The 15291-nt window shown below is 37.5% G+C and overlaps 2 protein-coding genes across 7 annotated transcripts; both read right to left on the bottom strand.

The window, feature by feature from the left end:
• Nucleotides 1-105: 105 nt before the first annotated feature.
• Nucleotides 106-5515, bottom strand: LOC132856826 (brain aromatase). Of its 3 annotated transcripts, XM_060886636.1 has the most exons (10): nucleotides 5016-5515; nucleotides 4336-4503; nucleotides 3422-3572; nucleotides 3161-3315; nucleotides 2897-3073; nucleotides 2680-2794; nucleotides 2473-2584; nucleotides 1585-1747; nucleotides 1076-1320; nucleotides 106-820 (listed from the first exon to the last, which is right to left on the bottom strand). In XM_060886636.1, exons 2-10 carry the CDS (start codon nucleotides 4469-4471, stop codon nucleotides 572-574), a joined length of 1503 nt encoding a protein of 500 aa, XP_060742619.1. In that variant the 5' UTR covers nucleotides 4472-4503; nucleotides 5016-5515; the 3' UTR covers nucleotides 106-571. The 3 variants fall into 3 exon arrangements, with proteins under 3 accessions (XP_060742619.1, XP_060742618.1, XP_060742620.1); XM_060886635.1 differs by having other exon boundaries at nucleotides 2680-3073; XM_060886637.1 differs by lacking the exon at nucleotides 5016-5515 and having other exon boundaries at nucleotides 3422-3982; nucleotides 4336-4445.
• Nucleotides 5516-5669: 154 nt separating this feature from the next.
• Nucleotides 5670-14693, bottom strand: cdhr5b (cadherin-related family member 5b). Of its 4 annotated transcripts, none has more exons than XM_060886630.1 (15): nucleotides 14534-14693; nucleotides 13775-13944; nucleotides 12681-12743; nucleotides 12483-12572; nucleotides 12242-12328; nucleotides 11992-12093; nucleotides 11709-11891; nucleotides 11353-11443; nucleotides 11137-11234; nucleotides 10401-10607; nucleotides 8624-8737; nucleotides 8450-8516; nucleotides 7878-8027; nucleotides 7296-7471; nucleotides 5670-7119 (listed from the first exon to the last, which is right to left on the bottom strand). In XM_060886630.1, the coding sequence occupies exons 1-15, from the start codon at nucleotides 14610-14612 to the stop codon at nucleotides 6628-6630; spliced, it is 2169 nt and encodes a 722-aa protein (XP_060742613.1). In that variant the 5' UTR covers nucleotides 14613-14693; the 3' UTR covers nucleotides 5670-6627. The 4 variants fall into 4 exon arrangements, with proteins under 4 accessions (XP_060742613.1, XP_060742614.1, XP_060742615.1 ...); XM_060886631.1 differs by having other exon boundaries at nucleotides 7296-7468; XM_060886632.1 differs by lacking the exon at nucleotides 7878-8027.
• Between the last annotated feature and the right edge of the window lie 598 nt (nucleotides 14694-15291).

Genomic DNA, 15291 nt, shown 5'->3' with positions numbered 1-15291 from the left:
AAATGAGTTATGTTTTTATGTTACCATTTTTTTTTTTTATTATTATTTTTTATAATAACTGTTGCAATGGAGGATTATTAGTGAAAACACACGAGTACAGGTGAGTGTGGTACGCAAAAAAAGTTTATATTGTGAATAACTTCTATAATAAGTTCCAGATCTACTTATTTAATAATAATCTGAAAGAGTTTATATTTGTGTTGCATTAAAAAGAAACACTAGGAAGAAAAGTGCAGTAACTTGTAACTTCACTTAGTCTGGAATTTAAGAAACCTAAAAACTTTTACGTTCTAAAAGGTTATACCTGTGAGAAAATTGGAAAGTGTTTAACACAAATGTGTTTCCAACAGAAATTAAATAATTGATTTAGTTCACTTATTTATGTTCTTGTTTCAAGCTACTGAGTGATAATCATGTCACCTTAATTGTTTAGTTTTCCAGTTTTCCATTTCTGTTGATCTACAAATTATTGAGACACATTTAGTCAGATTGAATTAATGAGGCTGCTGTGTAATCATAATTATTTCAGCCCCTGCTGCATTTTAAAGATGATGTGCATTCCGGAGGCTGCTTATTGTTTTTCTGGGTTCAGGTTGCGTGGTATGAACCTCATGAGCAGGCTTTGTGTGTCCTCCTCTATGGGCTGCTGTGACAGGATGTTGGTTTGTCTGATGGTGCTGACGGTGCAGCCGGGCTGAGGACACACTGTATACTGTGACAGAACCGTCACCAGTATGGCTTTCATCATCACCATAGCTATGTGCTTCCCCACACAGGCACGTGGCCCACAGCCGAACGGCTGGAAGAAACGACTCGGCACCTGTGAGTGTAGATCAGACCCATCAGATTGTTTTCTTACACAAAGTAAGACAGCATGCTGAGATTACCAAAAGGACAAAAGGGATAATAAGTATTTTTTTAAATTGTTTAACATTTATTAATAAATATATACAAAGAAATAGAATATAAAATAGAATAGAACAAAAAGAAAAGTATTTTACACCTAATTTCTATCATGCAGTTTTCCCTTCTACTTTTAATTTGCCCACAAAAATGCAGCCCATTTCCTACTTACATTGTTCTCAAAGTTTTCCAAAGTGAATTCAGTGGCTTTCTGAAAGAACTCAGTGCTCTTGTGCATCTGTCCAATGTTCAGAATGATGTTTGTCCCTTTGGCCACTCTGTAGCCTTCAATGTGGTCGTCTTCTAGCGCTCTCCTCATGATGAAGTCCACCACAGGATGGAACCGCAGTGACTCCTTTATAAATCTCTCCATCACTGACAACTTCTGCAGGTCCGCCGGCTCCATCTCCCGTATGCCTGGAAACATCGGTACCATTGATGATTATTTTTTATTATTATAAATTATTTTATACAAAAATGTATCACTGCACAGTTTCATTGATTTACTATAGAATTCGTTTGATGTGTGAATGAATGCCATATGATTTTTGTAACAAAACCTACCCCATGCTAGAAGTAATTTTTTGGTGGGAAACAGGACAATGGGGCTAGAGAATTTAAATTACTTGTAAAACTTATGTACTTCCGAACTAGGGGAATACTGTGAGGTTAGAGAGTTACCTAGGACATTATGCATCTCCTGCAGTATATGCTGCTCCACTGCTGGCTTCTGCTTCAACAGCACCAGCATGAAGAACAGACTGACGGACAGAGTGTCCGGTGCCGCTATTACCATCTCCAACACACACTGCCTCACGTCATCTTCTGACAACTCTCCATGATTCTGATGGAGGTACGCAAGCAACATCAGCACCTTATTTTTCACAGGGGGACAATGGCTGGTGTGATATGACCAGATATTAAGCAGTTTCTCTCAGCTCAAGTTTATTTTTAAAAAAACAGCACATAATAAAGTGTTTTTTTTTTGTTTTGTTTTGTTTTGTTTTTTACCTTTTTAAACCACAGTTTCCCAATTCTAATACTGTTATCACTTTCTTAAAAGCAGCTATAGACAGTCATACCAGTGACCAGCCTTCCATTTTATTTTGTCTCTTGAAGTTGATAAGCACAGAAAAAACAGATTATCAAGTTACAGAGTAACCAGTGAAAAATAAATCTCTTCAGATGGCTTTCCAGTGTCTGAAATTTTAATGTGACATCTTCACTTCTTAAAGTTCCAAAATGAAACTGGAGATTCTTCATAAATGTAGATGTTACATAAACATCTTCCAGAAAGCTTCACCATATCAATGATACTACCCATTTTTAATCTGGGGATGTTGTGTCCCATACAAGCATCTAACTGTAATTATAGAATGAATCATGTGTTAGATTGAGTGCATTGATGTTATAATCTGCAATTTGTCTTATAGCTACAACAGCTTTCAGAGCTGCTGTTAGAGAAAATTAAATCAACACCTTTCAATTAGATGTGGGAAATGAACAGTGCTGTGCATAAATCTGTCTTTAATCAGGATACACAGTAATCATTTTATAACACAAACAAACCTGAGCAAATATCAGCTCGGTTGCAAAGTCAGTCTCATCCAGTTTTTCACTGGCATTGATGACTTTACGCTTCTGCTCCACAAGTCTCCCCATCTCCTCCTGCAGCTCCTTTCTACAAAACAATGGATCTGGTCAGAATGTAACGCTCCAAACAAGGAAAGGAACTTAATAAACAAGGGTTGTCTTTTTTTTTTGTGGTGAACTGACGCTGCTTGTTGATGTTTTTTATACACCCAGTCTATGCAGAAAAAAATGTCTGGCTGGATGAGCACTTTTTGCCAAGTGTCAAAGTATTTATGGATCTTCAGTAGCAAATCTTTCTCTGCCAAAAGAAAGGATATATTTAAAATATAAACGTATATATTAAAGTCTACGATCAGTTCTGGGTATTTACACCTATGTATTCTGTAATTATCAGGAGTACCGTTGATAGGAATTTGGAGGAAGAGTCTGTTGGAGACGTTGACCACTACACAGCGCAGGAAGTTCAGAGCATCCACATGACCTGAGGAGTCCGTGAAATCCCACAGGACATCCAAGTGCTTGTTGGTGGCACTAACGCACACACCCACTGTCTTCTGCAGACCAGGGCCTGACAGGGCTGGACCACATGCATTCACATACACAACTGTGAACACTATTTACAGAAAAGTTTCTCCAAAACAATTTATACAGAATAATGATTCACCTTTGGCAAAATAAGTTCGTAGTTTTTTCCAAAGCGGGATGTTGCTGTTAAAGATAAGGCCTTGTTCATCCATACCGATGCACCTCAATCCATGTCTACTAGCAAATCTGGCAATGTAATTACTGCTCTTCAGGACATGGTACACAGCAGATGCCCTGAAAACACAGTCAGTATATATTTGGGGTTCTAACTGAGTGGAATTACATCGATACACACAGCTTAATAAGTTGAAATATTTTTCAGATGTTTTGAGCAGCTCACTTGCTTAGAATGAGTGTCTCCTCTCCCTGGATCCAAACCCGAGTCATACACCCATATTTATTGTTGTAGTAATTGCTGGCGGTTCCGATACCCATCCACAGAAACCTAGAATAGCTTAGAATAGGGCCAAGACCCAGTAACCAGTAGGGACCTTTGAGAAAAAGGGAAATTAGCAAGTTTTATTACATCAGTTATGTTTTTTTTCCAGAACTCACTCTGATACCTATGAACGCAATCCGTCCTCTGCAAATGATCCAAAATGCAGCTGCCCGGCTTGTTTTCAACCTGCCAAAGTTCTCGCATACCACCCCGCTGCTGCGATCCCTCCACTGGCTTCCGGTAGCTGCATGCATCAGATTCAAAACACTGATGCTGGCCCACAAAGCCAAAAATGGACCAGCACCCTCTTACCTCAAAGCCCTCATCACTCTTCGCACTGCACCCCGCACCCTCCGATCTACCAGCACTGCTTGACTGGTTCCACCATCTCTCAGGGTAAGAAGCAAGCATACTACAAGACTCTTCTCTGTACTGGCACCAAGGTGGTGGAATGAACTTCCCCTAGAGGTCCGGACAGCTGAGTCACTGGATATTTTCAAGTGGCGGTTGAAGACCTACTTATTCAGGAAACACTTCAACTAGCACTTCTTTTCTTTATCTTTCGCATTTAAAAAAAAAAAAAAAAAAAAAACACCTTTGACACTTTTTCATTGTAACTTTGAACAAATGTAAACTCATGGTATCTTAAGTATGTAACTTAGTGAGCCAGCATTAATGTATTCAATGTTAGAGATTTAAGCACTTATGTACGTCGCTCTGGATAAGGGTGTCTGCCAAATGCTGTAAATGTAAATGATAATTATATAAAGATTCAGTGTCTGAAAAGTCATGAATTAAGACAGGTTATAACTCACCTGGTAAGGTAGATTTGTTTCCTCTATTGTAGGCTGTAAGTGAAATCAGCAGTACAAGCAACAGTAATGCTAATATCACACCTAATCTGTTACCCTCCACTGCAGCCATGACTTCAGACATGGTCTGTAACTCCATCCTGACACTTTGTGAAGATTCACTTAAACCACCTGAGCCAAGGAAAAAAAACAGTTCAATAAAAGATAGACTGTGAATCACATCCAAATCCTCTGATGAGATATGGAGAATCCTGTTTTCTCTTTTTGTCTCCTCCTGCTTATATTAATGTACACTGCATTGACAGCACATGAGGTGGTCCTTGAAAAGATGGGGGATTCAAAGGAATTTAGCAGGCAACCATCCAATTTCTAAAGTCCTTCATATCAAAGGAACTGTGTTACTGGAATAGTCAAAACAATCCTGATTTTGTCTAAAAGTGCAATATGTTGAGTACCTTGTTTGTGTGGAGTAGGTTTCATGTAAAAGTGTTTGATAAGAAGACAGATGTTACCAAAATGATAAAGTCTTAATCTCCTTTACATGGGTGTCATTTCAAGGAAGAACATTTAGCTGAAATTATGTATATATCTCATTACACCATAATTCAGTTCTTCAGTAATTGCAGTTTAGTGAGATGGTACAAAATAAAGACTATGATATACATAAAGTTATTTATACTCACATCATCCTATCAGATGAAAGTTACAGAGATCTCGGCAGATGGACTTGTGCTTCTCTTCACTCTTGCATGGCTTTTAAACCTGTCTGTTGCTTAGATACAGGTCTTAGTTGTGAAGAGCCATTGTAAATTCAACTTTTCTTTTTTCCTTTTTCTTTTTGCCTGTCCAGATTTGAACAAAATCCACATGAAAGGGAAAGAGCGTTCACATGCGCCGTGCTTTTGATGCACTTTTCACTTTCTTGGTATTTTTATTTTTTTGGATTGTTTTGTGTTTTGTTTTCTTTCTCATTTGTCTTTTTTCTATACTCGCTCTAATCCATCATCTGAAAGGGCTTTTATGGAGGCAGGTCAGCCTGACCGCACACTACAACATGAATGGAGCTTTTATCTTTTAAAGGACAAGAGGACAGGAACCAATTACTGCACTGATCCTTGTTGCAGTGGCTTTTGTGACACTTCCTATGACACCATCTGTCACATTGTAAGTTACACTGTCATTACATTATGTCATTACATTATATGCGCAGCTATTTTTGCTTATTTTGACATTGGTTATATATGACAGCATATGAGCGTGCAGCAGAGCTAAGTTTTTTCACTCAAGACATGTTTCCTGAGCAAATTCACCAAATTTAAACTGTTCATAGACACATATTTTGGTGTTGAGCATTTCTGAACACTTTATTTACCAGAATAAATAAACATGATTTGTCACCGCAACTTGGATACAGAATTGGCTAGGTTACTTTCAGACAGATTTCTTTTAAAGCAAAACAAGTAAAATTAGATTATATATAATTTAGCAGGCTCATAGATAAACATTCAAACAATAACATGTTAGATTTGTGCTGTTCAGGCTAATGAACAATTTCTGTTTCATTAACTGCTGTTTGTAAATGTAATTGATTCCATTTTCCCCTCATCATTTGCCTTCATTATTATGACACAGAACACCCAGAGCATTCTCAGGCGGTCTGTTGTTTTCTAATTAGCTTAAAAAAGAAAGTGTGAATCTATCAGCTACAACTGTGCTGGTCTGCTGGGGTCTGAGGAGAAAAAAGAGGGTTTTGTCTCCTAATCAATAGCTGATTTAATGCCAGTTATTATTACATATTACATGTATATGAAAATATGTCGACTTACCGCTTTAAGTAACCTCATCAGAGTGGATTAAAATCAATAAGGAATAAAAAAACCCATAAAGCTTCTCATGCAAAATGATTAAAGGTCATTTTCTATTAGATAAGTCATTTATTATTATTGGATATCAGTTTTATGGTTAGTGGCTAAAGGGCACTCAATTTCTGTACCAAACAACTCAACATCAGTGTATCTTATCATATAAACACAATGAAATGCTGCTAAGCAATTATACATTCAGTAAAGATTCAGTAAGTCACGTTCTTCTGTTTGATGGCATGTAGGAATGTCTTAAATCACTGTCTCTATTTCAAACTCTTATATTATTTTGTTAGACAGTTATTTTTGCAAAAAGTACATATTGCATGATGCAGAATGATTTATGTAATTTAAATGGAAAGGCATGCTTCAAAAATTAACAAAATGTAGTAATAAATTCAAAATATATGAAAATATTCACACTAATATCCTGCTATAATTTAGCAAAATTAGAATCATTTTCCTTCTCCTCCTCATCATCATCATCATCATCATCAACAACAACATTCTCCTCATCGAAATCATAATCAGAATCATCATCGTCATGGTTAAAGTTCTGGTCTCTCTCAGAAATTACCACTTCCTCCTTGTCATTAGGGTTGACGTCTTCCTTAAACCACACGGCTTTGTAGCCCTCTTCCATGCGCCGCTCCTTGGTGAGAATGGGTTTCACCTCTTTCTCATTATCTGTGTTGTCTAAGGCATTTTGGCTGCTGGAGTCTGTAGGAAGAGTGGAGATGTCATCGCTGCTCTTGATTGGAACACTGTGCTGCGTCTCCGGAATGCTGCGGCTTAGCTCCGGGCCTCGTGGCAACGGCAACTCTGCTGCCTCCTTCGAAGTCACACTGTCCATGTCTTCATCACCCTGAAAGTCCTCATTGGTGTACTGCACTCCATCTTTAGGGCCACCGGAACCTCTGCTCAGCTGCAGACCCCAACAGGACCCAAAAGTACCACATTTATACTTAATCTATATACCAAAGCCTCAGATTCAGACATAAATTCACATTTAAAAAAGTAATTTGATCATAAATAAGATTGAAAAGGATGCAGTAAATACATTTAAATTAATTTAAATTGTTCAGTGCTTATGCAACTCACCGAGCTCTGGAAAATGCTGGCTTCAGATAACTTCTTCCAGTCTGACTTGAAGCGTCTGAGAGTGTAGGCCAGAAAACCAATAACCACAAAGCAGAGCAGTAGCGCTACAGCCAGACTCACCCCCAGAGCTATCATGTCCTCTGTCCTGAAGTCTCCTGATGGTAATGGCACCCCTTCTGAAGCAAACGTCATGACAGACACAATGTAATGCCTTTTCACAAAAGACATCAACAAGAATAACAGACCTCAAGAGCTGGTGAATAAGTGTGATTTATTTTACCAACACCAGATTCTGGATTATGATAGCTATTTTGGTAATGATCATACAATCAGTGATTTTTATACATACTAAAGCCCTACATTACAGGCATGCTAGCATGCATTTCGCAATGACTCACAAACACACATAGATGCATAAGAGCTCAAACATGCAGCAATCACCTAGTAATTTAAGATGGAGAGAAATCTGAGAATAGTCTAGAGCGAGGATTACAGAGCAGCAGTGTACGGATCGGTTAGGATTAGTGTTAATGCATGTTCATGTATGTGTAAGGACTGCGAGTAGTATCAGAGTTCATGTACCTGTGTAAGGACTGGAGGTTAGCTGTGTAACTATATCTGTGGTAATATCTATAGCCATGTCAGTGGTTTTGGAAGTACTTGTAGCCATGGTTGTATTCATGGCTGTGGAAGTAGGGCTATTGGTTGTGGTAGGCATGTCCGTAGTGACTCCTAAAGAAACAGCAGGAACACTTATTAAGTCCTTTGCAATCCAGCCAATTCAAGAAAATGCTCTGAAAATGATATTTCCATTTCCATTATTTGTTTGAATTAGCTAGATAGAATTGACTGAATTCTTTAAATTGGCTAGACAGAAAGAAACCTACTCGCAAACCTCTCAGCACTTATGTGTTCATATCAAACTCAGCACAAGCAAGAAATTATCCCATAACCTTATGCAATGTCCCACAGAGGGGAAAGCTGAGCTAGATAAATAGGACACCAAAGTTTTCCTCATTCCTCAAGTGTGTCAAAATGATTTCCCTTAGTTTCTATTACAGCTATAATGTCAGGGATTGTAAAGCCTAGATAGGACATAATAAATGTGTGATAATAAATAGCACTTGACGGAGTATATGCTGATCTCTTCTTACCTGCTGTGACTTCTACTGAGAGAGATGCTGTGCTGGATTCACCATTTGTGACATCAACTACACTTATCTAGAACAAAAATTGTGTACCTGTGTGTATCCTTTTTTGCTCTTTTACAACAGGCAATAATGAAAAAAGTATTTGATATGTTAAAAAAAAAAAAGTAAAATGCATACTTGCAAATTCACATTGCCAGGAGAAGCTGCTCTTCTCATGATTATAAAGCCTTCTGGAGTGATGTTAAAGTCGCTGTCTGCAGGAATCTCAAATTTAATATCAGGATTTACTCCCTAAAATGTAAACAACATAAAACAATTTAGTATAATATACTATTAAATATGTTCATTATTTTCATTCCTCTTTGCCTGGTGTGAGTGGCAGTATCAACAGACTGAGAAGGTCAGTCCAGACTTCTTTATCCTGGTCCTCCGAAGAAATTCTCTTAGATTTTAGATGGTGTTAATAACAACACAGCTTCAAACAACAATAGCTTACCTGGCTGTCATGTGGTAGCATGTGAGGCTATGCTAGTAATCTAAAATTCTAAAATTTATAGAGTTTTCCCATAATAGACAGTTGAACGTTGACATATGGACATCCAGATTACAGTTTAGTAGATTGTTTCTTCCGTGTGTGACAGACCTGTACATTACAGACACCGTCTTGTCACTGGCTTGTCATTATTGACTTCATATTATTATTATTATTATTATTATTATTATATCATAATTATTATTATTTATTTCATATAAAACAAGCGCATGGTGACAAGAAACGTTTTTAAAATTCATGAAGCTGCAGGAAGCCGTATGATTTCTTTCACAGACTTTTTGCATTTCACAGACTTTGCAGTTCACATTTTTGGCCACTAGAGGTGCAACAATAACTGTATGAAAGCTAAATAGGACTCCGTCCAGGGTGTATCCTGCCTTGATGCCCAATGACGCCTGAGATAGGCACAGGTTCCCCGTGACCCGAGGTAGTTCGGATAAGCGGTAGAAAATGAATGAAAAGCTAAATAGGGCTCAGTGAGTTCAGTGACCAACACAGCAGCTGGAACAGAGTAGAATTTCCAAGAGTAAGTGACGTTTATCTCTTTTGTGGCATTATCATTAGTCACTCATAAGAGGTCACTAGTATTTTAACAAAATTTCGAGTGTCTAGAGTTGTGAATTTTGATTATTTAGATTATAATTTTTTTGTGAGATACAAACCTGGATCAGTATCAGTGATTGTAAGGTGCCTGAACCACCTTAACTGATTCCCACACATTTGAAAAAGCAATAGCTGTCTCTGTTAAGGTCCTCAACCTTTCATGCAGACAACCTCTGCTGCAACATGGAGTAACTCTGCTACCACAGCCCTGATCTCTTTGTGCCTCCACACCTGAATGGAGCATTTCAGTCTCTACATTCTGTCTCTCTGAGGTATCAGACTCTGAGGTGACCGCTTTCATCCCAGCTGCTTCACATTCAGCAGCCAAATATTTGTGTGAGTTGGAAGTCATAAAGATGGTGCTAAGAAAGCAGCATCATCTACATATAACAGAGATAATATCTCACACAACATCATCTGTGAGAGATCATCCCTGTTATACCTGTCTTCAACCTCTCTCTGAATTCACATCTTGCATTCACATGATTATGAAGAATATTTAACAAACCTGATATTCAGTGTGGATGACCTGAATTGCTTCCAAAATTTATCAAACTATTCAACTAAAACATAATGTATATTATACAGGAACCCTGTATTTGGGTTACGTATAGTGACTTGAAAATACTATACACTGTAACTTGTTTCTCTTAAAGCTCCACTAAGAAAGTAGCTGCACATTTTTCTCCAAAGCATCCTTACTGACAGTAAATTGCAGTATTACAAAGACATTTATTGGACCAGCATAAACATCATAGCAGAAAAATTGTAAATCAGAAGTGTATTATTCTTACTTACATCAGAGAAGTCTGCATCTGTGGCTTGAAGCTGTAGTGGAATGTTTGTGGACATGCTTTCCAGTACTAGGCTGCCGACACCTACATCCTCTGAGATGAAACCCTCATATTTGGGTTTGACAAACTGTGGTGGGTGCTTGCTGCTTGTTACAACTTGTAGTGTAACAGTTGTGGTTACAAACTGGTCACGGTTCTCCAACTCGTATGCCTAAAAAGTGGATGATGGAAATACATATATAATAATATCATATAGTATACACACATGTATAAATATACACACACATTGTAAATATTCTCAACCTAGCACTGAATAAAAACCAGCAAAGCCTGATACACTCTTCTTTGGGCCTCTTAGTTCCAGTGAAGAAAACAGCTACAGCATACAAAAGACATTCTATACAATTGTGTGTTCCATTATTGTTGTAATAGTTCGGGGAGGAACCACATTTGTATGTGATGGAAAGATGTCCCATGAGTGCAGTTTGGTGTATTATATGTATAAAACATCTATTATTAATTTTATGTTTTACTAATTGTAGTGTTTGAAGCCACTGAGGAGCTCTCAGTGCCAGTCCCAAGCCCGAATAATATGGGAAGATTGCGTCAAGAACGTCATCCAGCATAAAACTTGAGCCAAATCAGATATGTGGATCAGATGATCCACTGTGGTGACCCCAAACAGGAAGCAGCCGAAGGATAAAGCAACAACAACAACAAACTATTAGTGACTTACTTACCATGACTGTCAGTTTGATGTTTCCTGCTACGCTCACTGGCTTCTGCATTGTAATATTTCCACTTTGTTGATTAATAATGAATGCCTCATTTATATTTCCTATTCAGAGAATCAAAATTAGTGCAAGTACTTACTGTAGGCCTAAAGCTAATGTAAATTAAATGATTTGTCTAAACAATGTGGCTAATTCAAATATATCACTAGAATCTTGTCTAACCTTCAATAATTGTGTATCTGATTGGTTCATTCCTTCCTTTGTCACCATCAGTGGCATACACTGGACCAGGCTTCAAGGTCAACGCACCTGCCTGTGATTAAAAAAGACTATTATCATGTAATCAGGAGGACAGACAATGCCAATACAAACTGTAGTCTATCAGTGGGTTTTGATTGGGTGGATAACCTTAAATACGTCTCAGTAAGCCTGATTCTTCCCTAGCCATTATAGATGAATATATGTATATATTATATAACTACATCTTATATCTTTTGATTATCCAGCACTTCTTCATTGTGTATTGCTGCTAATAGCATGACCAGAGTCAGTGGTGAAATCAGGGGATTAGAACACACCGTTTGTTCATTTAATTTGACATTCCCTGTGTATCCCGAGCTGAGGCAGATTCTGGTTGCTCCATTATCGAACTCTGTGCAAGGCTGAAACCATGGTGGTCGATTATTGATGTCTACGATAATGACGATGACGGTGGTTTTGGCGGTATGAGATATTGTTTCTGTTGAAGATAAGGCTGTGTCCTGTAAAGTCATCAAATCCATGATGTAATGAATATAACAATGAATATATACAATGGTTATCAAATATATTTTCTGAGCTCGCATCTATAAGATGTATTACCTGAGCAATGAGGTTCAGAGTAACTTCTTTAACAGTATCATAATCCAGAACCTTCTTCACCAGAATTTCTGGATTAAAATCTGTCTGCAGTCCAAATTCTCCCTGAGAGAGAGAATAAAAATATGATAATGATAAATAGGAATTTGCTTGTGGCAAAATTGCCACTGATCATCTGCACTTTGAACAGTGGCAGTATTTTAAGGATTTATGACTCTTTCCAGAAAATATTTAAGACTTGGTTTGGACATACCATTGGAGATTCCAGACGGTAGTACAGTCTGTCTTTATCAAGGTCTGTAGCAACAATTGTGCCCACTGGTGTACCAACTTTAGAAAGCTTAAGAAACATGATACAATTTTAGTTCCAATGACATTTCTACATTTTATATTAAAAAACAAAAAACAAACAAACAAAAAAAAAACATTGGTCTGTCACTGAATTCAATGTATTTGAGGTTTAGTCTGAAATGTGAGTATAATATCATTTCTACCTCATCAACTTTCAGAGTGTACAAGTTTTGTGCAAAAACTGGAGGGTTGTCGTTGATGTTTATCACAAACACAAATACCCGTATATTCAACTGCAAAGAATAATTTTCAGTAGAAATATTAATATTATGCATCAGACATAGTAATAATTATACATTTAAAAAGCTTGGCACATTATAATCAACACAAAGCAAGCTTACCGGATCTGACCCATTCTTCATACAGATTATTTCAATGGTCAGGCCTCCACCAACTGGCAGAATCTAAGACAAATACATTTAAAAATAAAAATGCACCAAAATGCACTGCCATGAACAGTTATAAAGGTATGAGTTAATAAAGATTAGAATTAAAAATGCCTAAAGAACTGCCTTCCAACCACATTGGCCTACCACCGCAAAAGGAGCACAGAGGATGCAGTCTCCTTAGTGCTGCACTCTGTGGTCACACATCTGGACAATAATAAAATGTATGCATTTAAGTCCATCATCCCTTCCAAGTGAATCACCAAACCTAGATCTGCCTACAGGTACAGCTCTATGCATCAACGCCTCCCAAGCCACATCCACTCTGCCACCATCACCCTTAACACAGGTGTACCACAGGGCTGTGTGCTGAGCCCATTTCTCTATTACCTCTTCACTTACGACTGCAGGCCTATGCATGGATCTAATTCCATAATCAGGTTTGCTGATATCACACTGATTGGTTCATCACCAACAAAGATGAGACAGCCTACAGTAAAGAGGTACAGTATCTGGCCGCATGGTACACCAACAACAACCTTCTCCTTAACATCAGCAAAACAAAGTAGTATTTACTGTCCCTGCCCATAGACTGTTTGTTCCCCTTCCCTCTGGAAGGTGCTTCCTGACAAAAAAACAAAAACCGAGGAACAGCTTTTTCCCAAGGGCTGTCTCCTTGCTGAACTCTAGCTCCCACTGATCACTCCACAACCCCTATATATTATGTCAATAGCACCTGTATATTTTGTCTATAGCACTCAACCTGTAAATCTTTCCCATAGAATATTCATCTGTATATTATCCTGTCCATACTGTAAATACTGTACATTTTTCACTTGCTGCTTATTGCACTTCTGCCAAACTGCATTTTGATGCCTTGTACTTGTACATGTGTAATCTCAATAAAGTTGAATCTAAATCTAAATTTTATCTAAATCTAAAACAAGCTTTTATATTTTTATAATATAGATCCCAGTGCAAGAAAGATATCAAGGGCTGTACATTACACAAAATCACTCTAAATCAACACCTCTGAGAGGAATAATTACCTCATAGTCCAGTACTATGTTTGCCACGAGCAAAGAGCCATTTATTCCGAAGGCATTGTGGGGATTTTCTGCAATATTAAGGCTGACTCCTTCCTGAATGCTTATTGTGGTAACTGTTTCACCAATAGTGTTGTTCTCCTTAAATTCCACTGCTGGTGGGGCTGAACAAACTGTGGAGGACACAACATACTGTACAATGTAACTTGACATACAATAGAACACACATATAACTTGCTATAAACATACATCTGACAAATTTTAAAAAAACACCAGCGCAACTTCATTTCAACTTGGTACATATACTAGTAATCTCTTTAACTGCACTGAAGAGATTAGCACTATTTTTATGACATATTCCTGCAGTGGTTGTTTTGATGATTGGGAGAAATAAATTTCAATTGTCATTCTCATAAGGAACTAAAATACTTTTGCAGAATTGTTTTGTACTGATTTATTACTGATTTTGGCCTTAAAGTGGAGCCAGCAAAATGCCTCCAGAGAATTACAAAACTAGCAGTTTTCCTTTAATTTATTACTAGTCTATATAAACAAGCTTAGTTACATTATAAAAATCATTTTCTGATCAATTTGCTGATTAATCTATTGATTGGATATCTTTTATTTTAATTTATCTGTGCGCATTAGACTGAGCCTTAGTTGTCAATTTGTTGTTTAGTTGTCTGAACAAACCAGACCAACAAAACCTCAACCCAATTTTCATATTTATAATGTCAAGCCTTATTGTAAAGCCACACTTACTCTGAGCAGAAGTGTTGATGATGAGCACTGCCAGGAGAAAGAAAAGTATTTTGAGTGAGATAAGATGTTTTAGATCCATTGCTCAGGAGGTTTCTGCTTGATCAGGTTGCCTTTCACACAGCACATTAAACATGTTAGCTGATGAGAGAAAGCAGGCTTCAGACCCAACCTTTGAGATGGACGTTATCTGCTATCTTTTTATTGGTCATAAAAAGCCGACTGTATTGGACTTTCGCCCCGACATAAGCTCCCATCAATGTGGACAGGGTTTTTATGGTGTTACAGACACTGACACAGTTGTTTACCTCAGGCTTTTAGTGTTTACATGGTTACTGTAATACAGTTTAGATTATTGTTTCCACTGTCTGAGGGGTTAGTCATGGTCATAAAGAAGGAAAATCCTCGCATCTAGTATCCACTACTTTTCAAATTCAGTGGGAGATGAAGGCATTAAATAACATATTTACAAACTGGCTAGAACCCACCAATTTGTGTTATATTTCAGCAACTGTGCTTACAGGCTGCCTTCAGCTTTAATAATTCATCTTGTCATTATCTGTGATAATTATTCTGTGTATCAATGTATGATAAGCAAATAGATTGGATGATTTTATTGTAGATTACCATGATTTGTGGGTTACACAGTATACTGCAGTTACATCAAAGAAGACAGACAACAGACTAAATTAAAACACTTCAGAAATAACTGATATGCTCATAAGTTTCTGTTTACACAATTACACTTTATATACAAGGGG

This window comes from Tachysurus vachellii, chromosome 14, assembly GCF_030014155.1.
Source record: "Tachysurus vachellii isolate PV-2020 chromosome 14, HZAU_Pvac_v1, whole genome shotgun sequence".
NCBI classification, from domain to species: domain Eukaryota; kingdom Metazoa; phylum Chordata; class Actinopteri; order Siluriformes; family Bagridae; genus Tachysurus; species Tachysurus vachellii.
The sequence above is the reverse complement of the archived record's forward strand: the minus strand, read 5'-3'. Positions and strand labels throughout refer to the sequence as shown.

Bases quoted from the DNA above. Each gene is read 5' to 3' on its own strand.
- cdhr5b (XM_060886630.1), bottom strand. From the start codon at position 14,612: ATGGATCTAAAACATCTTATCTCACTCAAAATACTTTTCTTTCTCCTG. The intron at 8,738-10,400 runs GTAAGTAAGAAT...TTTACATTTTAG, and splicing joins CAGATGCAGACTTCTCTGAT to GGAGTAAATCCTGATATTAA. The intron at 7,120-7,295 runs GTGAGTTGCATA...TGGGGTCTGCAG, and splicing joins CCAGCATTTTCCAGAGCTCG to CTGAGCAGAGGTTCCGGTGG.
- LOC132856826 (XM_060886635.1), bottom strand. From the start codon at position 4,471: ATGGAGTTACAGACCATGTCTGAAGTCATGGCTGCAGTGGAGGGTAAC. The intron at 2,585-2,679 runs GTCAGTTCACCA...ATTGTTTTGTAG, and splicing joins AAAAAACATCAACAAGCAGC to AAAGGAGCTGCAGGAGGAGA. The intron at 1,321-1,584 runs GTAACTCTCTAA...CGATGTTTCCAG, and splicing joins GGAGATGCATAATGTCCTAG to GCATACGGGAGATGGAGCCG.